At 39.2% G+C, this 18394-nt stretch overlaps 2 protein-coding genes across 2 annotated transcripts; one reads left to right on the top strand and one right to left on the bottom strand.

Moving 5' to 3' along the window:
• Positions 1–2687: 2687 nt before the first annotated feature.
• On the top strand, positions 2688–9432 carry LOC146666363 (SWI/SNF-related matrix-associated actin-dependent regulator of chromatin subfamily A member 2). The gene is made up of 6 exons (XM_085411348.1): positions 2688–2930; positions 4600–4829; positions 7130–7235; positions 8800–8901; positions 9036–9180; positions 9299–9432. Exons 1-6 carry the CDS (start codon positions 2835–2837, stop codon positions 9430–9432), a joined length of 813 nt encoding a protein of 270 aa, XP_085267474.1. The 5' UTR covers positions 2688–2834.
• A 7199-nt stretch (positions 9433–16631) lies between these two features.
• On the bottom strand, positions 16632–18394 carry LOC146666362 (neuropeptide FF receptor 2-like). Its single transcript, XM_085414348.1, has 3 exons — positions 18064–18394; positions 17632–17731; positions 16632–17526 (listed from the first exon to the last, which is right to left on the bottom strand). Exons 1-3 carry the CDS (start codon positions 18392–18394, stop codon positions 16632–16634), a joined length of 1326 nt encoding a protein of 441 aa, XP_085270474.1.

Below are 18394 nucleotides of genomic sequence, written 5' to 3'. Positions count from 1 at the left end.
AATAAAAGAAAGAACAGATTAAGGGGTATTTCGTTTTTTTTCAACCTTTTTTTTTAACCGTTTACGAAGTACGATGTTTTCATCAGTGAAACATGCGATCTCACAGTCAGTTTGTTGTATTTCCTCTTCCTTTTGTTTTCTTCATCTACTCATGTGATTTATATTTTGCCCATTTCCAGAGCTTTTTTTTTTAAAGCAGTGCTTGGGTGCACAAGACAGAAAGCTTCCATGAAAAGACAGATTATAAAATTATGTTGTTCGGCTTCCCGCTGCACTCGTTTCCCCAGTGTACCACTTTGTCTCCAATTCCTGAGAGCTTGTGTGACTGAGAGCACTCTGAATCATTTCCCAGCAACAGCAATAAAACACAATGATATACATGGTCCACCATCAAAATTTGCTGTTGCCATGGTAACAGTCAGCAGTTTTCAGCAAGTGATTCTTGGGAACATTAGTCTGGAAAGATATCTCTATTTCACCGAGGTTAGCTAATCCGTTCATTTAATTTCCCCGTTTGTTTAAGCGTCACCGCTACCATGTTATTTAGTAGAATAGATGCCGATGTAAGCAATCTTGAAAGCAAAACAAAACTGTTTTGTAAAACCCTAATGAATGTCATATGAAGCTGGCATGCAAGGACATTCAGCAGTCACAGTTTCATGCCAGTGAAGCCCTTTGTACACTGACACATGCCATCAAAAGATATGGATGTTCCTGTCAGAAGGGTACATGTGTCTTCAGTACAATATGTTGCATGTGACATGTATGGACTTCTACATCAGATGGTTCGTTATTTCATGGTGCAGACCATCCTTGTGTATATGTTTGGGTTACTGTGCAGCTCAATATGTCATAATAAGGCTCACATTTAAATCAGGTTACATATTGGGCGATAAAAATACTGTAAGAGTTAGTAATTATTAGTTTTGTGCCATATCATAAAACTGAGACTTGAAAGGTTTTGAAAAACAGTCGTTGCAACAATGTCTGTGAAACATTCTTGATGTTTTGGGCCATTTGTCAATTTGGGACCAAGATCCAACAAACCACAAACACTAAATTAACTAATAAATGCATTTGTTGGATTCGGAAAAGACAGTGCAGAAACTTTGATTTGCTGTGGACAAGTCAAATCGAATAAGTTAAATCAAATGTGGCACCACGTACTGGGTTTTATGCTGACCGCACATTCAGAGCCATTGGTCATGTGCTTCTCTTACTGGTTTATTGAAGTGGGTGGGAGTTGTTTGGCAAAGGTGATGTCACATATTTCCCTGAATCAGTTTGATATAAAACAGCTATAATCAATATTTTCGCGATAAACCAATCAAACTCAGATATATGTATATATATGTTGTGTGTGTGTGTGTGTGTGTGTGTGTGTGGGTCCTTCATTGTTGAATGATTGTGTCCATTGTGGTCTTCTGCTGCTGCTGTCCATTTACTTCTAGGATCAATGTGATGTGCCTTCAGAGATGCTCTTCTGCCATCTCTGCAGTGATTATTCGAGTTGGTATTGCTTTCCTGTCAGTTCAAATCAGTCTGGCCATTCTCCTCTGAACTCTGGCATCAACAAATCCCTTTCACCCAGAACTATTTCCCCCCTCTCTCTCTTTTTTTTTCTTTTTTTTTTTGGACCATTTGCTAATCCCTAGAGAATCAGCAGTTTCTGAAATACTCCTACCAGCCCATCAGACACCAACAACCATACCACATTATAAGACACTTAAATCACGCTTTCTCATTCTGATGCTCAGTTTGAACCTCAGCAGATCGCCTGGAGCCCAAATGCACTGAGTTGCTGTCATATGATTGGCTCACCATATATTCGTGTTAGGGCGCATAAGAGTAGGCGTACCTAATAAAGTGGACGAATATAGGAGTGTATGTATACTGTAGTAGGGTAGCATGGCATGACAAATAGTCTGTAACTCGTGCATTATGATTTTCTCTCACTGAATTCCATTCAGCTGAGATCCTCCACTTCACAAGTATTTCCACTGGACAAAACGATGTTGCTCTGACATCAGACATTTTTTTAAATTTTTTTTGCATGTGTTTTTCTGTGCTGTTACATGTGCTGTTATCCAGCAGCAGCCTTTTTGGTTTGTTTTTTTGTGCACATGTTAGGAAGAAAACTAATTGCTTTACAGAAACCACATGGCTTTGAATACTTGCCTAAAGTAGAAAAACTCCCTTTTTTTTTTTTTCTGCAATTGCTGCAGCTCAGCGGCTCGGACTTTGCAGAGAACTTTTTTTCTTCTTTCCTTGCTGTCTCGGCTGAGGAATTAAGTGTAATCTGAGTCAATATTTATGCATTAATCACCCTGCTGGAATTCCGAGGCGGCTGCACATTCAAACGTGCTCTCGAGTGAACTCATGAATGTCCGTGCTGCTTTCAGGCTTGGACTCCTGGTTCCAGCAGGAGTTTCTTGCTTGCCTTAGTTGATAACGAACAGTACGATCCCTCCAAAATACAGTGCAGATTTTTTTTTAAAGAAATAATAAAAATAAAAAAGGACCCGACAACTTTAACAGAGGGGTAGGAAGAGAGAAAGAGAGAGAGGGAGAGAGAGAGAGAGAGAGAGAGAGAGAGAGAGAGAGAGAGAGAGAGAGGAAAGAAAAAAATAATAACGTCTGGCAACAGTCGATATTAAAAACATGCAGAGGGAGACAAGCTCGGGGCCTTCCAGAGTCAGGAAAAAGACTTCGGAGAGCTGCAGACGGGAGATGGGTATGGCATTTGTATTTTCCCCCTGCCCAATGATTTGTATATGAAAACATAGCGCTTTTATTCTCCCCCCTTCTGGGCTCTGCTTCTGAGTGATCAGCTGATGAAGAGACTAGCAGCTCGCCGCTATGCTGGCTTGCTAATTCTCTCCCCCACAGCTGCAGCCGATCCCGATAACCAGCCTGCAGATTGCAGTCAGGTAAATATCCTCCTCCATGTCTTTTCTTCACAGGCTCAGGATTCAGCCAGGGTACATCGCATGGGAAGAGAGGAAGAGATGGATAAAATGTGTGTGTATGTGTGTGTGTGTGTGTGTGTGTGTGTGCGCGCGCACGCCAAGGAAAGAGAGAGAGTGTATGCGTGTGTGCGCAAGAGGCAGGGAGAGAGAGTGTGTAGGTGTGTGTTGTAACAGATGAGAGGGAATCTTTGCCAGATTAGTCAGGGAAGAGGCAAGCTTGTTAGGAGATAGCACAGGCATGGAGCATCACATGCACACTCTGACACCCTTCCACTCCACATGCACAGTCAATCAGGCAGCTCTCAGCTGTGTTATACATCTTTGAGGATTACCCTCTATCCCTCCAGTATTCCGCTGGAACGATTGCTTCCCCTTAGAGGGAGTAGCGGGGCTTTTCAAAGCCTACATTTGAGCCCCGAACAATGATGAGCAGGATTTCTATTGTTGTCTCTAGTGCTGTTGTCTCCTCTAAGTCAGCTTCTGCTATGTCTTTTTTATGGTTGGAAGTGCAGGCATGTATCTTCAGTCCTGTTTTTTTTTTTTGGTTTTTTTGAGGTGGGGGGAAGGGGGGGGGGGTTATTGTTATTGTTTTTCCATTTTTTCTAATTCTGCATGGCACCGTTCGCTGCTCCTCGGATCAGTGTGTGTTAAATATCTCAAGTTTGCGTCCTTGAGAGATCAGCAGGCGTGCTGTATTATATGATGTGAAGGCTGATGTGTGTACTGTATGATCCTGTATTATTGATGCATCAATATTCTGTTCAGATTGGACAGCATGCCCTCTCTACCCCCCCCTCCAGCTGCTGCTGCTGCTGCAAGAGCTGCTTGTGCTGCATGCACACTCACTCTTGTTTCTGGCCTCTAATTGCCTTTGTGGAAAACACAGTGGTCGCTGCATAATCGAAAAGGAGCGGATGAAACGGTTGAACATAACTCGGGATGCAGCACGCACCCTTGTCAAACACCACACACCTAAAATAATGATTCCGGCTCTCTTTTTTCTCTCTGTCTTGCATGCACAAGGCTGAGTGCAAAGCAGCAAAATATAGATTCATATTTATGGCACAATGGCATACTCTGTGCTTTGACAGAAAAGGGCTTCCTCGAATCCATTCCGACTCGTCGTGCATTAAAAAATAAGCATCCCCTCGATAATCATCTCACATCAAAGCCCACAGATCAAATAATCTGTCCTAAATTTGCAGAGACGGCACTGGGTTGCTTCAGTCCATATAAATTCAGATGCTATTGTAATAAATAAATGAGTCCTAATTCATTTGAATACAAAACCATGCTCTGTAATTCCAAATGCCTGAATTCCAGCTGCTAATTAGATGGAGACTTAGAGTGCTTTAATTTGGAGGTTTTAAATTTAGAATCTGCAGTTTGTCGTCTTAAGCGCTTCAGGTTTGCGTCTGGGAAAAACACGTACTATGCGTTTTCCCGAGAGCTTTGACATGAAAATCAAAGAGGCCAAGTTAGAATAAACAGAAAATAGAAGTTTTGAAATGAACTCTTTCCTCCCATTCTCTAGCAAATATTCTCTCTCCTCCTCAGTCTTTGTGTTGCTGAAGTAGGAACTAAACAAAAAGAAAATACATGTGCATTTACAAGATTTCCCCACCCACAGCTCGAGGCAAGAGAGAACGGTTTTCTAGAGGACATGGAGGAGGACATCAGTCTGAAGAAGCGTAAAGGTGATCATCAAGCAGTGAAAGACCTGAAGGCTGGGCAAGAAACTGGCGAGAAAGTCAAAAGGAAGCGAGGGCGCCCACCAGCTGAGAAACTCCCTCCAAATCCACCTGAACTCACCAGAACACTGAACACACTGGTGGATATGGTCATGAACTACAAAGATGGGTGAGGGATGTGAAAGACGTTTGGGCTGTGTCAAAAAAGTCACTATTTTTAGATCTCTTTTTAATTACAAAAATGAATATAATGTTTTATTTGATAATATTAACCTTTTGATGAGCATGATCTCATTCATACTGATTGATTTTAGTTTTTTTCCATGTAATCTATATTCATTATGCATAAATTTAAATATTTCAAGCTTTTTTGATTTTATTTTGACTATTATGGCTTGTACCGCATCAGTGTGGTACGACATGGAGGTGATCAGCTTGGGGCACTGCTGAGGTGCGACTGAAGCCCGGGTAGCTTTGACAGCAGGGCTTAGCCTGTATTAGGTGGTTCTCATCTTCGGTTTGACGAAACCTCATGTATTCTACGAGCAATTGGGAAATAGATTTGGGCCTGTGCTGCCAAGTCCTCCTGGAAAAGGAAAACCAGATCCCCTTCAAGCTTATGAGTAGATGGAAACATGAAGTGGTGTAAAAATCTCCTGGTAGACACCTGTGTTGACTTTAGCCTTGATAAAATACAGCAGACAGACTGCAAACTTTGCACTAGACACCTTGGATTCAGTGGCTTTTCACGCTTTCTCCAGACTCTAGGGCCTCAATTTCCAAATGAAATGCGGCATTTTCTTTTCATCTGAAAAGATGACCGTGGGCCACTGAGCAACAGTCCGGTTCTTTTTCTCCTTAGCCCAGGTAAGACGTTTGTGATGCTGTATCTGGTTCAGCAGTTGGCCGATGTCAAGAATGCAACAGTTGTAGCCCCTTTCCTGAAGAAAGTCTTTGCATAGTGGCTCTGACTCTCTTTGTGAAGCTCTCCCAAGTTCTTGTATAAACTTTTCCATTAATATACTTTAGTACAGCACTTTGTATATAGCAACCCCTTTTCACTAATCACCTTCTGTGGCTTACCTACCTTGTGGAGGGTGTTGATGATTGCCCTCTGACAACTGTGAAGTCAGCAATCCTTCCTGTGACTGTGGCATTATGTACTGAACTCAAATGAGACATACACACTATTTAAACTCTAAGAAAAAGATTCTGTTAATCTAAGGTACTGGACTTCCGATTTCCGTGAGCTATAAGCCATGATCATCAAAATGAGAACAAAAAAGGCTTGAAATATTTCACTTGTGACAAATAGAGAACACATGTAGATTCTAAAATTACATTTGTTGAGATGGTCTTATAGCAATTCCTACAAAACTGTACACCTGATTACAGCTTAAAGGGGACCTGTTATACCCTATTAGACAATTTTTTGTATAATGAAGTCAGCATATGTGTAAGTAATCCCAAAGGCTAAAGCTCAGGGTTCAGTATAAACACACTCAGAGTTTTCAGCTCTTTGTGTTTGTATGGTGTCAAAGCGAGGGGATATCCCTGATGCAGTCATTTCAGGCACTCAGCTCCGAACGTAGGCCCAGTGGCCCCCGCCCACCTGCTGTTCAAACCTTCTGTTTGCGAGGAACAGCCAGCCAGAACAAAGCTGGTTCAAAGGAAGCGGCCAAAATAGTTTAGTTCATACAGTGAATAAACTGTGGTACTGCACCAGGGTCTAGGATGAAGCTACTGTAGCTGAATTGAAGACTAGAAATACGGAATTAGAAATGACCGTAGTAGGTCCCCTTTAAAACTGATTGATTAAGGGATTCTTTTGATATTATCATTATTATTAAAAGTATTATATTTAAGTAAATTGGTCTATCCAGGGACAACAGCACTGTAGTGCAATGGTTAGTTCTGTTGCCTCAGCAAGAAGCTAGCCGGACCTTTCTGTATGATGCATGATCTTTGCATTGCAGAAAATGGATGGATGGATGGATGGATGGATGGATGGATGGATGGATGGATGGATGGACGGATTGTGCAGTGGGATATTTTAACAAGAGAGTTATAACAAGAGAGTTTTTTAGCCTAGCGACTCAGTGAGGAACCAGAACACTTATTTCTCTCACCCCCTGCTGCTGGATTGAAGCAGAAGTAAAAAATTTCAGCTTTAAACATTTTGCGAGTCTAACCTAATACCTCACAGGGATTTCAGGGAAACCTGCCTTAAAAATCCCAGTGCAGCTACTCACTTTGTCAAGTTTTGAATGCTGAACATTGAATCAATCAGCAGTTTATTTTGGGATTGTGCCTCCTTCATAATTTAGTCATGAAAAGACATTGTATGTAAGTGTGGACTGCAAGAAAACATTATCAGGAATAAGAAAACAAAATGTCTTACAGATATTGACAGAATAATTAAACATTTTTCCTATTGTCACGAGATTAAAAGAAACATTGTGTTTCTAGGTTGGGACGGCAGATCAGTAAAGGCTTTGTGCAGCTTCCCTCTAAGAAGGAGGTACCTGAGTACTACGAACTGATCCGAAAGCCTGTGGACTTCAGAAGGATCAGGGTTTGTGTCACTGAATACCCTCACAACTCCGACACAATACAGATTTCACAGTTACCTTTTCTACGAAGATAAAATTGAATGAAAAGGGGGTGAACCATAATACATCAATGGCAAGTGGGAGTCTATTCAGTATTCAAAACCTTCATTCAGTAAACAGTGATTAAGAGGACTTAACTAGAGCTTAGGTATACTATATAATACAAATATGTCAATGTATGTTAAATACACATGGGTTGAGCAGAAAGAGCCTTAATATTTTTATGCTTAACAGACTCCACAAAACTAGAACTTTTCTATTTATCGCCATTGTAAGAGCTAAACGCTAGCATGTTTCTATTAAGCTGATGGTTTAGCACGTAGGTTTACCATGTTCCCCCCATCATCCTTACAGTCAGACTGTAGAAAAGACAGCATGTGGTGTAAAATTGTTGTTGTTGTTTTTAATTAATGTAATACACACATAAAAACAACCAACAAAGGCCAACTACACACTAAAGTTAAAGTCAGTTGATTTTTGAGGATTAGAAAAAACAAATGTTGTACATATAAACAGGCTCATTTATACCCAATGTTGTTGCAATTACTTATTATCAACAGATTAGTGCCTCCAATAAGCTGACAATAAGTTGACTTAACAACAACAGCTGGTTATAAGCTAACCTTATGCCAGCTAATGTTAGGCTCGAATGTCCCAAAAATCAAACGTTGCCTCTGACAAACAGTTTGATTTCGTTCTCGCAGCGTAGGAGAATTTATTCACTAAGTGTCCAAGTCCACTTCAAAGAAACTCGTACTTACAATGGCTAACAGCAGCTAACAGAGGCTAACAACAGCAAAAATGGCAGCACTTAGCGACAGAAAAGTTCAGGATATTCTCAACAACTCACCTCAGTATCGCCGTCATTGGACAGAAGTTAGCTTAACTGAGTCATATTGGACTCCTTTTGTAAAGCTTTACACCCTCCTCCAAATTTAACAGACATGGACACATACTGACAGCTGAGGTCAGTGAGTGTAGGTGGCGACCAGACTTGTTTGTCCTACAACAGCCACCATAGCTAGATTTATGCACTTGGGAGAGGTAAGAAAACATAATTCAGTTGACTGCAATGTGCAATCTACTGACATCTAGTGGTGAGATTTTATACACTGCACTAACTCCAGAATATCACTTTGCCAGCCAAAATGTAGTTTCAGCACCAAACTTCCCATAAAGTCACAACCTGTTGTGACTACATTCTGGCTTTGCTGCAAAAAGATTAACAGTAGTCATGTGACATGTGACGGTGCTGGTAGCTATTTTGTTACCTTCTCTGTTTGAGGTCTTAATGCTAAGATGACTGACAAGTCTAATTTCTTATTTAGTGTACAGACTTGAAGTGAGTGAGTTTTTTCTCATTTAATTCTCAGCAAAAAACTGAATAAGTGTGTTTTAGAAAAGTTCAGGAGACAATCAAGTATCTTTGTATTTTTGTCCTTTTTTAAAAAATTAAATAATGAACCAAATCAGTTTATAGTTTTATTGTTGTTGTTATTTGTCTGTTTTTATTACTGTATTTCATAGGAACGTGTTCGCAATCACAAGTACAGAAGTGTGGGAGATCTGGAGAAGGACATTTTCCTTCTGTGTCACAATGCTCAGACTTATAATCTGGAGGGATCACAGGTGAAGGGATTTCAGGAGGAATTCTTTCATTCACAAGCAGCAAAATAGTTTTTCTCCACGGTTCCTGTTATAAAAACTCTGATCGCGCGTGTGTGTGTGTGTGTGTGTGTGTCTGTGTGTGTAAATCACTGCAGATCTATGAGGATTCTATTGTCATTAAGTCTGTTTTTGAGAGTGCGAGACAGAGAATCGTCACAGATGAAGAACAGAAAGAGACGGTTAGCGCCAGTCACAGCAATAATGGCGGTGGAGCTGAAGACCAGTTTGTTCCATCAGCAGGTGAGGGCTGTGTTTTAATAACTAGGGTGAATGGAGAAAAAGGAGTAACATTTTTGTTTGTCTGCAGTAGTGTTTTGTATTAGACTTATCATATATTTCTTTCCCTTTTTATAACCAGTGAAACCATTACCAGTTCAGATCAAGAAGGGGGCTAAGGAGCAGAGAAGCAGAAATACTATGGCCAAGAGGGTTCACAGTGATTTAGACAGCGATGAGGATCTAGAGGATAACACCACAAAAGATGAAGGTTGAACTAAAAGACCCTGCTCTTTTTGTATCCTTGTCCATGTCTATTCTCTGCCACATCCCTTTTCATTGGTTTCTTTATGTTGTTGTGTTTTTTTAATTAAAAGAAAGCTCTTTGAAAATAACCGTGAAAGGACTCCTCAGTGTGAAGCACTTATAAAACAGTGCTTGTTTTTTAGATGACTCACATCACTCAAACACATCTTGCTGCACAGTGCTGTTCTTCTCATTTAGCTGGTCTTTTATAAGAATTATGATTTACGTTTTATCTGCTTTAGTCCCCGTGATAGCTTCTGCAGATATAATGTAAAGCACCAGTTTCATTGACTGTTTTTAATCAATATATTTGATTGTATGAAATGCCTTCATATGTCTTTGGAGCATGATATGTATCTCTGTCCTGAAGCTGGCTCCTCCAGAGGAAAACCTGCTGATGATGATGTGTTCAGGGCCAGGGCATCGAAGCACACAGGAAGGTCCGTTTAATGAATCGGAGATGAGCAAATTAGATTTGTTTAAAGTCTCTGAATGTGATTTTTAGAGTGGATACAAGTAAAAAGACATGTGACAAATACTGGTAGTATGCCTTTTGTTTGTTTCTGATACTTGATGGAATAAGTTTGGATCTAACCAGGGGTACTTAAGTCAAACATTTGTATCCCTTGTGCTACAGTATATTCACATATTGTACAGTTTGTGTGAAAAATAACAAAATTTCTTTTCATTTACTCTCCTACTATTTGGGGAGGATGAAAGACATCATTGTTAAGACAATCCCTCAAAAATCTGTATCACTTAAACACTTGCAAAATAAATTTTACCAAAAAGTCCCACTGGTTGGTATCAATTATTTTTAACCCGGTGAGCAGAACGAGATGTTAAAATGTTTATGTATTTGAACTGTATATAAAGAATCTGCCAATAGATGGTGCAAGAGAACCGTTTGTCTGGATCTTTGTCTATACAGAGACAGAATTCATTGAAATATACATTGTACAATATCATGTAGCAATTTAAACAGTATAAGAAATAAATGCAAAGAAATGTGATATATGCTAAGTTTATATTTACATGTAGTGCAATTTAATGTTATTATTATAGCGCCAAAGGTGCTTTATATTATTAGGTAAAGAGCTTACAATAGCGTACAGTAATATAGAGAAAACCCTAAAAACCAAATTTTGCACTTTTTCATCAATAGTTTCTTTAAAATTGTGAGATGGACAGTGGATTTATGACTGGCATGCACAAATTGCACAAGCTCTTAGCTCTCTTGCCATATGTGCTCATGGAACCAGGTATAGCTGACGGTAAATTGTGATCAACAGCTCTAGCATATGCTTCAGTCATGTTCTCCAGTGTTACAGCAGTTACATATGGGCCCATCTGTGGCAGTGTCACAGCCTATCTGTGTCCACCCAGTCGCTCATCTTGAAGACGTTCAATTCGTGTTATTTAGAAAAGATAAACAGCAAACAAACATAAATAGCATAGAAGCCTTCACTGATTTATATGTTGAAATTTACCCTAGAAAGAATTTCAAGGCTTTAGACGCAAAGCTGGGAGCTCTCATGCAGAAAGTTAGACTGATGCAGGCTCATATCTGTTGAATAAACCAAAGAAAATTGAAGTTAAACAGCTACTCACTGCTCACTAAGCTCAATGATCAACTCCATATGTTTTCATGTAACCCATAAACAAACAGAAAACAAAAAGTAGTGCTTTTCTGTGTCATATTACATTCATCTGTTTCTTCATCTTCTGCCTGTAGTTTCATTAATACAAATAATTTTTTTTTCTAATTCTTTCATATTGATTTAGGCAGATTAAGGTTCTTTAAAGAGCAGGCTGCATCTCTTTAGCTTGTATGTTCTGCTTCCTTTGCCAACCACCACTTTATATTACCTATGCTGTTTTGCACTGTGAAGCAAAAAGGAAAGTTTTAAGTTTATATGAACCACTTTAATTCAATCATACGCCCTTAAAATGAACAAAACAGCCAACATGGAAGTACCAAAAGTTTAGTTCCACTAATTACCACTTCATGCTGTTTAGTAAAGTAAGTCAGTCCTCATTTCTATAGCTTATTTCTTTTACCCCCAGCCATTTGTCTGGTGTTAGTTGACAAGTTAGCGCTCCAACAAATCACTGAAGGCTTCACGTCAGCAGTCCCCAAACCAACGGGTTACATCACACAAATATATCTGCATATTTAGTGTGTAGTGTCCATCGAGCTCGTTCGGTAAAAGCTACAAAAAGTTAATGTTTGCTATGTGAAATCATTTGCTCTTCAACATTTAATAAATTGGAAGGTGTCAGAAGTACAAAGCTTTTTGCAGGTACTTACAGATTAACAACATCCTCAGAGCAGCTAAAAGGTGTAGGCTCTTACAATAAATAGCTCTGGGAACAAAATGGCACATAGGACTATATCTTTGTGATGAAAACCTCACAGAAAATTACACATAAACCTAATGGAAGTGTAAGGATAGAGATATTGCTGAAGGTAGCTGCGCTAATGGTTTTATCAAATTAGCGCAGCTCCAGAAGGTGACTTTAATCTGTTGAGAAGACAATCTGGTTTTTTTTTTTTTCCTTTACCCACAGGACACCGATTTAACAGATAGAGTGATCCACATTTATCATAGCTTTCACTAATCGCCTGTTGTATAAGGTAACTGCATTTAATATCATTGTGCTCACTGTAAAAAAATGTTCTGTCAACATCAGCGCCTTTAAAATGAAGTTGGATCATTTTGAAATTCTCGTCATTTGCGTGACACATTTTGTTTGGTTTTTTTTCTGCCTCATAAACTTTGAACGCTGTCAGAATGCTGACAGGTGGATTTTAAACATACCATATAAAAATATCTGCTGCCAACTTTCCCAGTATATAGAAAATGATTTCATTCATCTAACACCGCTGCTGTTTCAAGGAAAAATGTGATATTACTGCACACAGCAGCGTGAACAGTAACGATCTGAATGTAAACGTTAGTAGCACCTTTATTGTTTTTCCTTTGCTGATGGTGCAGTTCTCTGGTTCACAGAGTACAAATAGTAACTTTAAATTTGTGATCTCAGAAAGCTTAACTTGGTATTGTTTTAGCATTAACTTGTGCAAAAACATTTCAGCCATTAACAGCAATCCCACCCAGTGTAGCATATTGTTCTTAAATAACATAACAAATGAAAATGACAGACTGAAAATTTTTGAGACTCTAGACCAAATTGTTACTTGACCCCTTTTTAAGGAAAGCAGTGCAATCGGGAACTTTTTGTAGCTTTAGAAGAGACTTCCTCACTGCTGAGCTGATCCACTCACCTTAAGTAAACTGCTCCAGTTTTTTCTTTCATTCACTTTTGACGAGTGTTTGATCCTGCTGATAGTTTTCTTCTGTGTCAGTCTTGTTTTGAGTCATTACCGTTCTACAGGAGCAATGACCTTAGACAGGAATGAACTCTCCAACACTACCAGAATTTTTCATCCCTGAATGCCTTGATAATTTTCTAATATAATTGTGCTTTTCAGCAATTCAAGGCACACAATGCAACCCCAGTACACCATTAAATGTTTCCTTTTGCAGCTTTATTAAAATGATCTAAATTTAAAGTAGGTATGACTAAAACTAGACTAAAATGAAAATATAGTTTTTATTGAACTTAATAAGAGGACATTCTGCAAGAAGCATTGTGACTTGACAACATGCATTTTAGCAAACTTTAGTTATTCTTACCATTAAATAGAACATCTGAAGTACAGTATAATATTATAAGAATTGCACATCTCCTTCACAAACCTGAATGATAGTAATTATTATATAATGATTTAACTCGAAAGACCTTTTCCAAGGTCCACTTGTTATTGAACACTGCAATTTAGTATACCTGTGGTATTCATCAACCTGCTGGCTCTTCACCTGTGGTCTAAAAAGATGACTCACTGGCTTTTTATTAGACTTTTCAAGGTAAGACTTTATCTGTTAATCTAGTCATGTGTGCCTGGCTGTAAAGCAGGTATTTATTCGCATCTGTCATTTCAAATTCCACATATACAATATTTGTGGTATGAGAAACTTGTTAAAAAAAAGGTTAAGGTTAAGTTCACCTTAAGTCTGCCAGCTGGTGCATATGTGCAGTTGGTGGATTCTAATGTAAAGTATCTTTGGACAAATCCCGGTCACAAAAATTAGCAGGTAAACAATTGTAGGGACCCACGCAGTTACATTTGATCATATAACTGGTCTTTGATTTATTATAAATGTTACTAGGGACACATATCATATCACAACATCACTGCAAAACAAGCACCAAAACCTGCTCAGGAAACCACCCACTCTCTTAGCCTCTATAGAGTATTGAATTCATATGTAAAATGTGAATTTTGATATTAAATTGCAGCAACATTGCGTGTGCACAAAAGGAATTCAAGGAAACTCCAAACTGTAAACAGGGTCTATAAAATCAAGGCAAATCAGAGGACCAGTCAGGGTTCCAGACAATGTCACCTGCAGTGTTAAAGATTTTCCATTAATCCCTTACTCACAGTAGTTCTTATTGGCAGAAGAAGAAATACAATAGTTATTCAGCCACTTCCACATAATGCTCATTCAAGCCATTATACTCTTACTGTTTATTGACTGGTATGGAGTTCATTATTATTTACTGCCTAGCGGTTGGAATGAAATTCATGTAAGGTAAATGTGTAGGTGGCACCTTATGATTTTTGCCATTACCAAAATGAAAGCAGAGATGAACAGTCTTAGTCTGTCCTTTCCGTCTCTCACTTATTTTAAGATCCCTACCATAAACATTATCTATATGGAGAGAAAGCAGAAAGTAGCTAATTGTTGTGGCGATGTTATTTTCTTCTTCTTTATTGAATCATTTTTGAACCCTTTTTTAAATAAGACGCAACAGTGGATGATATAAATAATATATTGAGTTTAAACTTATGAAGCCATTAAAATATACTGAAAGATAAATATTTTATAACAAGGGGCAACATTGTAAACCAGCAAGCAACAAGCTGATCTAAATTATAGTGACATGAGTGTGCCTGTGCAGTATAACATATTTTACAAACTGGCAGGTATAATCCAAAATGAAAACAAAAATCAGTTTTATTTATATCGTATGTTTGAATGCATTTGTTTCTTTCTTTCTTTCTTTCTTTATAATGAAAACACTAAACACGTTTGGTTATATGTAAGTTCCACTTTCAGACTCTAACAATATGCAGAGCAATATTTCGCATTTCATTACATTCACTTTGAGGTTATAGAGGAACATAAGCTCAGCATTCATCAAAAAAAAGGATTAGACAGACAAGCCTGCCCATGATGAGTTATGTTTTACACACAGCATATCAATGATGTATTTTCCCAGTTTAACCACTGAAAGCAGTTTTATAACCATTACACCTACAAAACACCATTTATCCTTAAAGAACACATTTTTTACATTACGGATGTTATGCACACCAATCAGACAGTGTGCACAGTTACCAGCATACACAGAAGAGACCATAAATAACATGTGTCAAATATGTGCAAATCATTTTTTTAAATATTTGTATAAAGTGTATAGAGTTAGAATGTGAACAAAAACAGAATTGAAGATGCTGCACTTGTACTTCTTTATTAAACTGTAAAACTACAATTTTAAAACTACAATTTTCTGCTGAAATGGGAGCTCTTTGGGGAACTTCTTATGAAAGACGTCTTTGTTTTTTCAGCTAAAAATGCCATGTCTGCCCATGACCCAACATCTGAGAAATATTTGCACAGCACCTGAAGACAGTTTCTTATGCTAGTAGTGTACTGCCATCCAGATGTGATCAAACTATATCCATACCAAATGTTCATGAGGCAAAAAATCTGTGTTAACAATAGCACGAAACAATAGCACGGCCTGCTGTTACTCACTATTGACTGATTTCTTTGTGTGCCTCTGCTGTGAAGGCGCACCATTTGTTTTCCTTTTGTACTTCTGGCAAAGTAACTGTGGGAGCATTTTGCTACAGTGCCTGCTGTAACCATGGCAATTGTAAGGATAGCAGCATTAATTATGGAGACCAATTAAGATTTTTTTCAGTCTTTTTTTTCAATTCATGAATAATATGGGGGATCTATTACAATCTTAGATTCTCATTTCAAGCAAGGTTTGAAATAATGATTTCTGCATATGTATAAAGGAATCCCTGAGAACCAAAGGCTTGGGTCTCATATACCTCTAAACACTCAGCTGCAGTTACTTTCTTTTAAACTCTTGAATCTTTTTAATGTCACAAAGATGTTCTTTAATATAATTATAATAAGCCTCACTTATCCATTTTTCAACTCTTTTGTTTTCAAGTGGCAGCCACTTAGAAAAAAGCTGGTTTAAGGAGATAAAAAAGATTATTCTCTCGCCATTTAACTTCAGCCTATCTTTGTACATGAACAAAGAGGCCAAACCAAGGCCAAGTAAAGGATAAATAAGGATTAATACTCTCTATTCTAAGGATGATTCATGCTCTCCCACCCTCATCTATGGCCAATAACCAAAATAATGAGATTGAAGCAGATATTAGCTTTCAAGTCGCAGTTTTTAGCTTTCCCAGACAAAATGCTGAGCTCTCCTTTAGAGACATGTTGAGGACCTTGGTCATTTGGGAGGGACTCAGAGTAGAGCTGGTACTCCTCCACATTGGAAATAGTCAGCTGAGGTGGTCATGGCAGCTGACTAGGATGCCTCCTGGACAACTGTCCAACTGGGAGAAGCTCCCATGGTAGACCCAGAACCCAGTGGACAGAATATGTCTCTCAGCTGACTTGAGAAAGCCTCAGTGCCCCAGCCCAGGAGGTGGCTGAGGAAATGAACATTTGAGTATCTCTGCTTAGACTGCTACCCCTGCATCCCAGACTATGGATGGATAGATGGATGGACTCTCTACTGCAGTTGTCCGAGAACAAAAATAATGAGCAGGAAGCAGGAATCATAGGTGCTCTTGAGATGTTGTAGAGACGTTTCCAAGTCTTGAGTCATTTTAAAGTCTCTGCTTATATCATACTTTGCCATATACACCCACCATAAAACCATAGACACCATAAGACATATCTAGATTTACAAGGAATTAAAGTAGTCTAAATTCATCTAGAACAAGTTAAAGAAACCTCTTTGTTTGTGAAACGGGGCAGTCACTGCACATTGTCAAAGTCTGCCTAAATCTTGGACACCCTTTTCAGGTCCTCCGTGATCACGTCTTGTTCTTTGATGTCATTTTTACCAGACAAGCACTCTTCCTCCTGACTTGAGCTCTTCTTATTTTCCACTAACCCCGATCCAACTCCAGAGCCTGATCTGCTGGGGGCGACAGGTCGTAGGGGGACCACAGCATTTCCTCTGATCCGATGGGAGTAAGTCCTCTGGCGCAGAATGTCAGCAGAGCACAGCTGGAATTTGAATGCTGCCTGGAAGCCTCTGCGGAAGTTCTCATTGAAGAATCCGTAGATGATGGGGTTGATGCTGCTGTTTGAGAAAGCCAGCCAATGAGCTAAGGGATACATGTAAATATTAATGACACGATACTGATGCTGTGTCAGGCTGATGTAGTCGCTTAGCATCATCAGGGTCCACAGAGGCAGCCAGGATACGATGAAGAGCAGAGCCACAACGAGCAGCATCATAATGACTCGCTTCTTCTTCCTTGTGATTGTCTGACGACCTTCCATGCTTGACTTGTTTTTGCCACTGCCTTCTAGAGACTCACTCCCACTGCCCCTAACAGGTGAGATAGTGGTCTTGAAGAGCGTGTAACCAATGCGAGCGTACATGATTACAATGAGGCTAAGAGGAGCAAGGTAGATGTTAGCAAAGAGGACAGTAGTGTAGATTTTCCGCATTTCCTGATTGGGCCAATTTTCGCGACACCAGTAGAAGGGACGGGTGTCGTTGTTGCTGCCGAGGACTATTCGCACCCTCTGCTCTTTTGTGACCTGGAGCATGATGCCTGAAGGACACATTATAGCCACAGCCAGGACCCAAATGATGACAATTATTAGTTTGGAGGTGGCAATGGTCAGCTTCTGCTTGAAAGGGTAAACAATGCAGCGGAACCTGATAGAAAAGGGGATTAAAGAAGATGTATAAAGGAAGTAAATCTTTCAGAGTAAAACAGACAAGTGAACAGTAATCAGAAATTACAGAAATGACAGCTCTTACCTGTCAATAGCTATTGCCACCAGCGTAAACACAGATGCTGACACAGATATGCCTTGAACCATCCCACTTAGCTTACAAACTACCCGACCAAATGGCCAGCCTGCCCAAAAGAAGACAAAAGAAGATAAAATCATTGATTTATTTCATTTGATTATTCATTTGATTATTTGAACCGTCATTCACACAATGACAATGTCTTGTTTGTTTGTTTTTTTTTTACCTTATAGCAGTTTTTATTATGATTAAATTGCCTTTATTGGTCTTCTTACTGATAAAATTAACAACTTTATTGACCTTTCTCTATTTTAGCATTAAAAAAAAAGGTCACAAGTAAAAACATCCTGTAATGTGCTCCAATAACACTCTAGGGTAAAATTTTGAATTTCCATGTGTTTAAGTGCCTTAAAAATAGGGAAAGAGAGAACATGTCACCTGTTATGACGTTGTCCACCAGTGTGGTCGGCATGCAGAAGATGCCGACAAGCAGGTCACTGATGGCGAGGTTGAGAATAAACAGGTTGGTGACCGTGCGCATGTTTTTGCTGCGCAGCACAATGAAACACACCACCCCGTTGCCCACCATGCACACCAGGAAGATAAGCAGATAGGACACAGTGAAGACTGCAGCCACTGAGGGCTTGTGGAGGTAGAAATCAACATAAGTGATGTTTTGGAAGGTCAAAGGATTTTTGTGCACTCCTGAGGAGTTGGAGATGGAGTTCAGGCCCTCCCATGAGGTCGTGTTTAGAAAATTCAGGGTCAT

Source organism: Rhamphochromis longiceps, linkage group LG7, assembly GCF_057381845.1.
Source record: "Rhamphochromis longiceps isolate RC_006_pf linkage group LG7, R_longiceps_female_GT1.1, whole genome shotgun sequence".
NCBI lineage: Eukaryota > Metazoa > Chordata > Actinopteri > Cichliformes > Cichlidae > Rhamphochromis > Rhamphochromis longiceps.
Note: the sequence above shows the minus strand (reverse complement) of the source record. Positions and strands in the feature narration are given on the sequence as shown.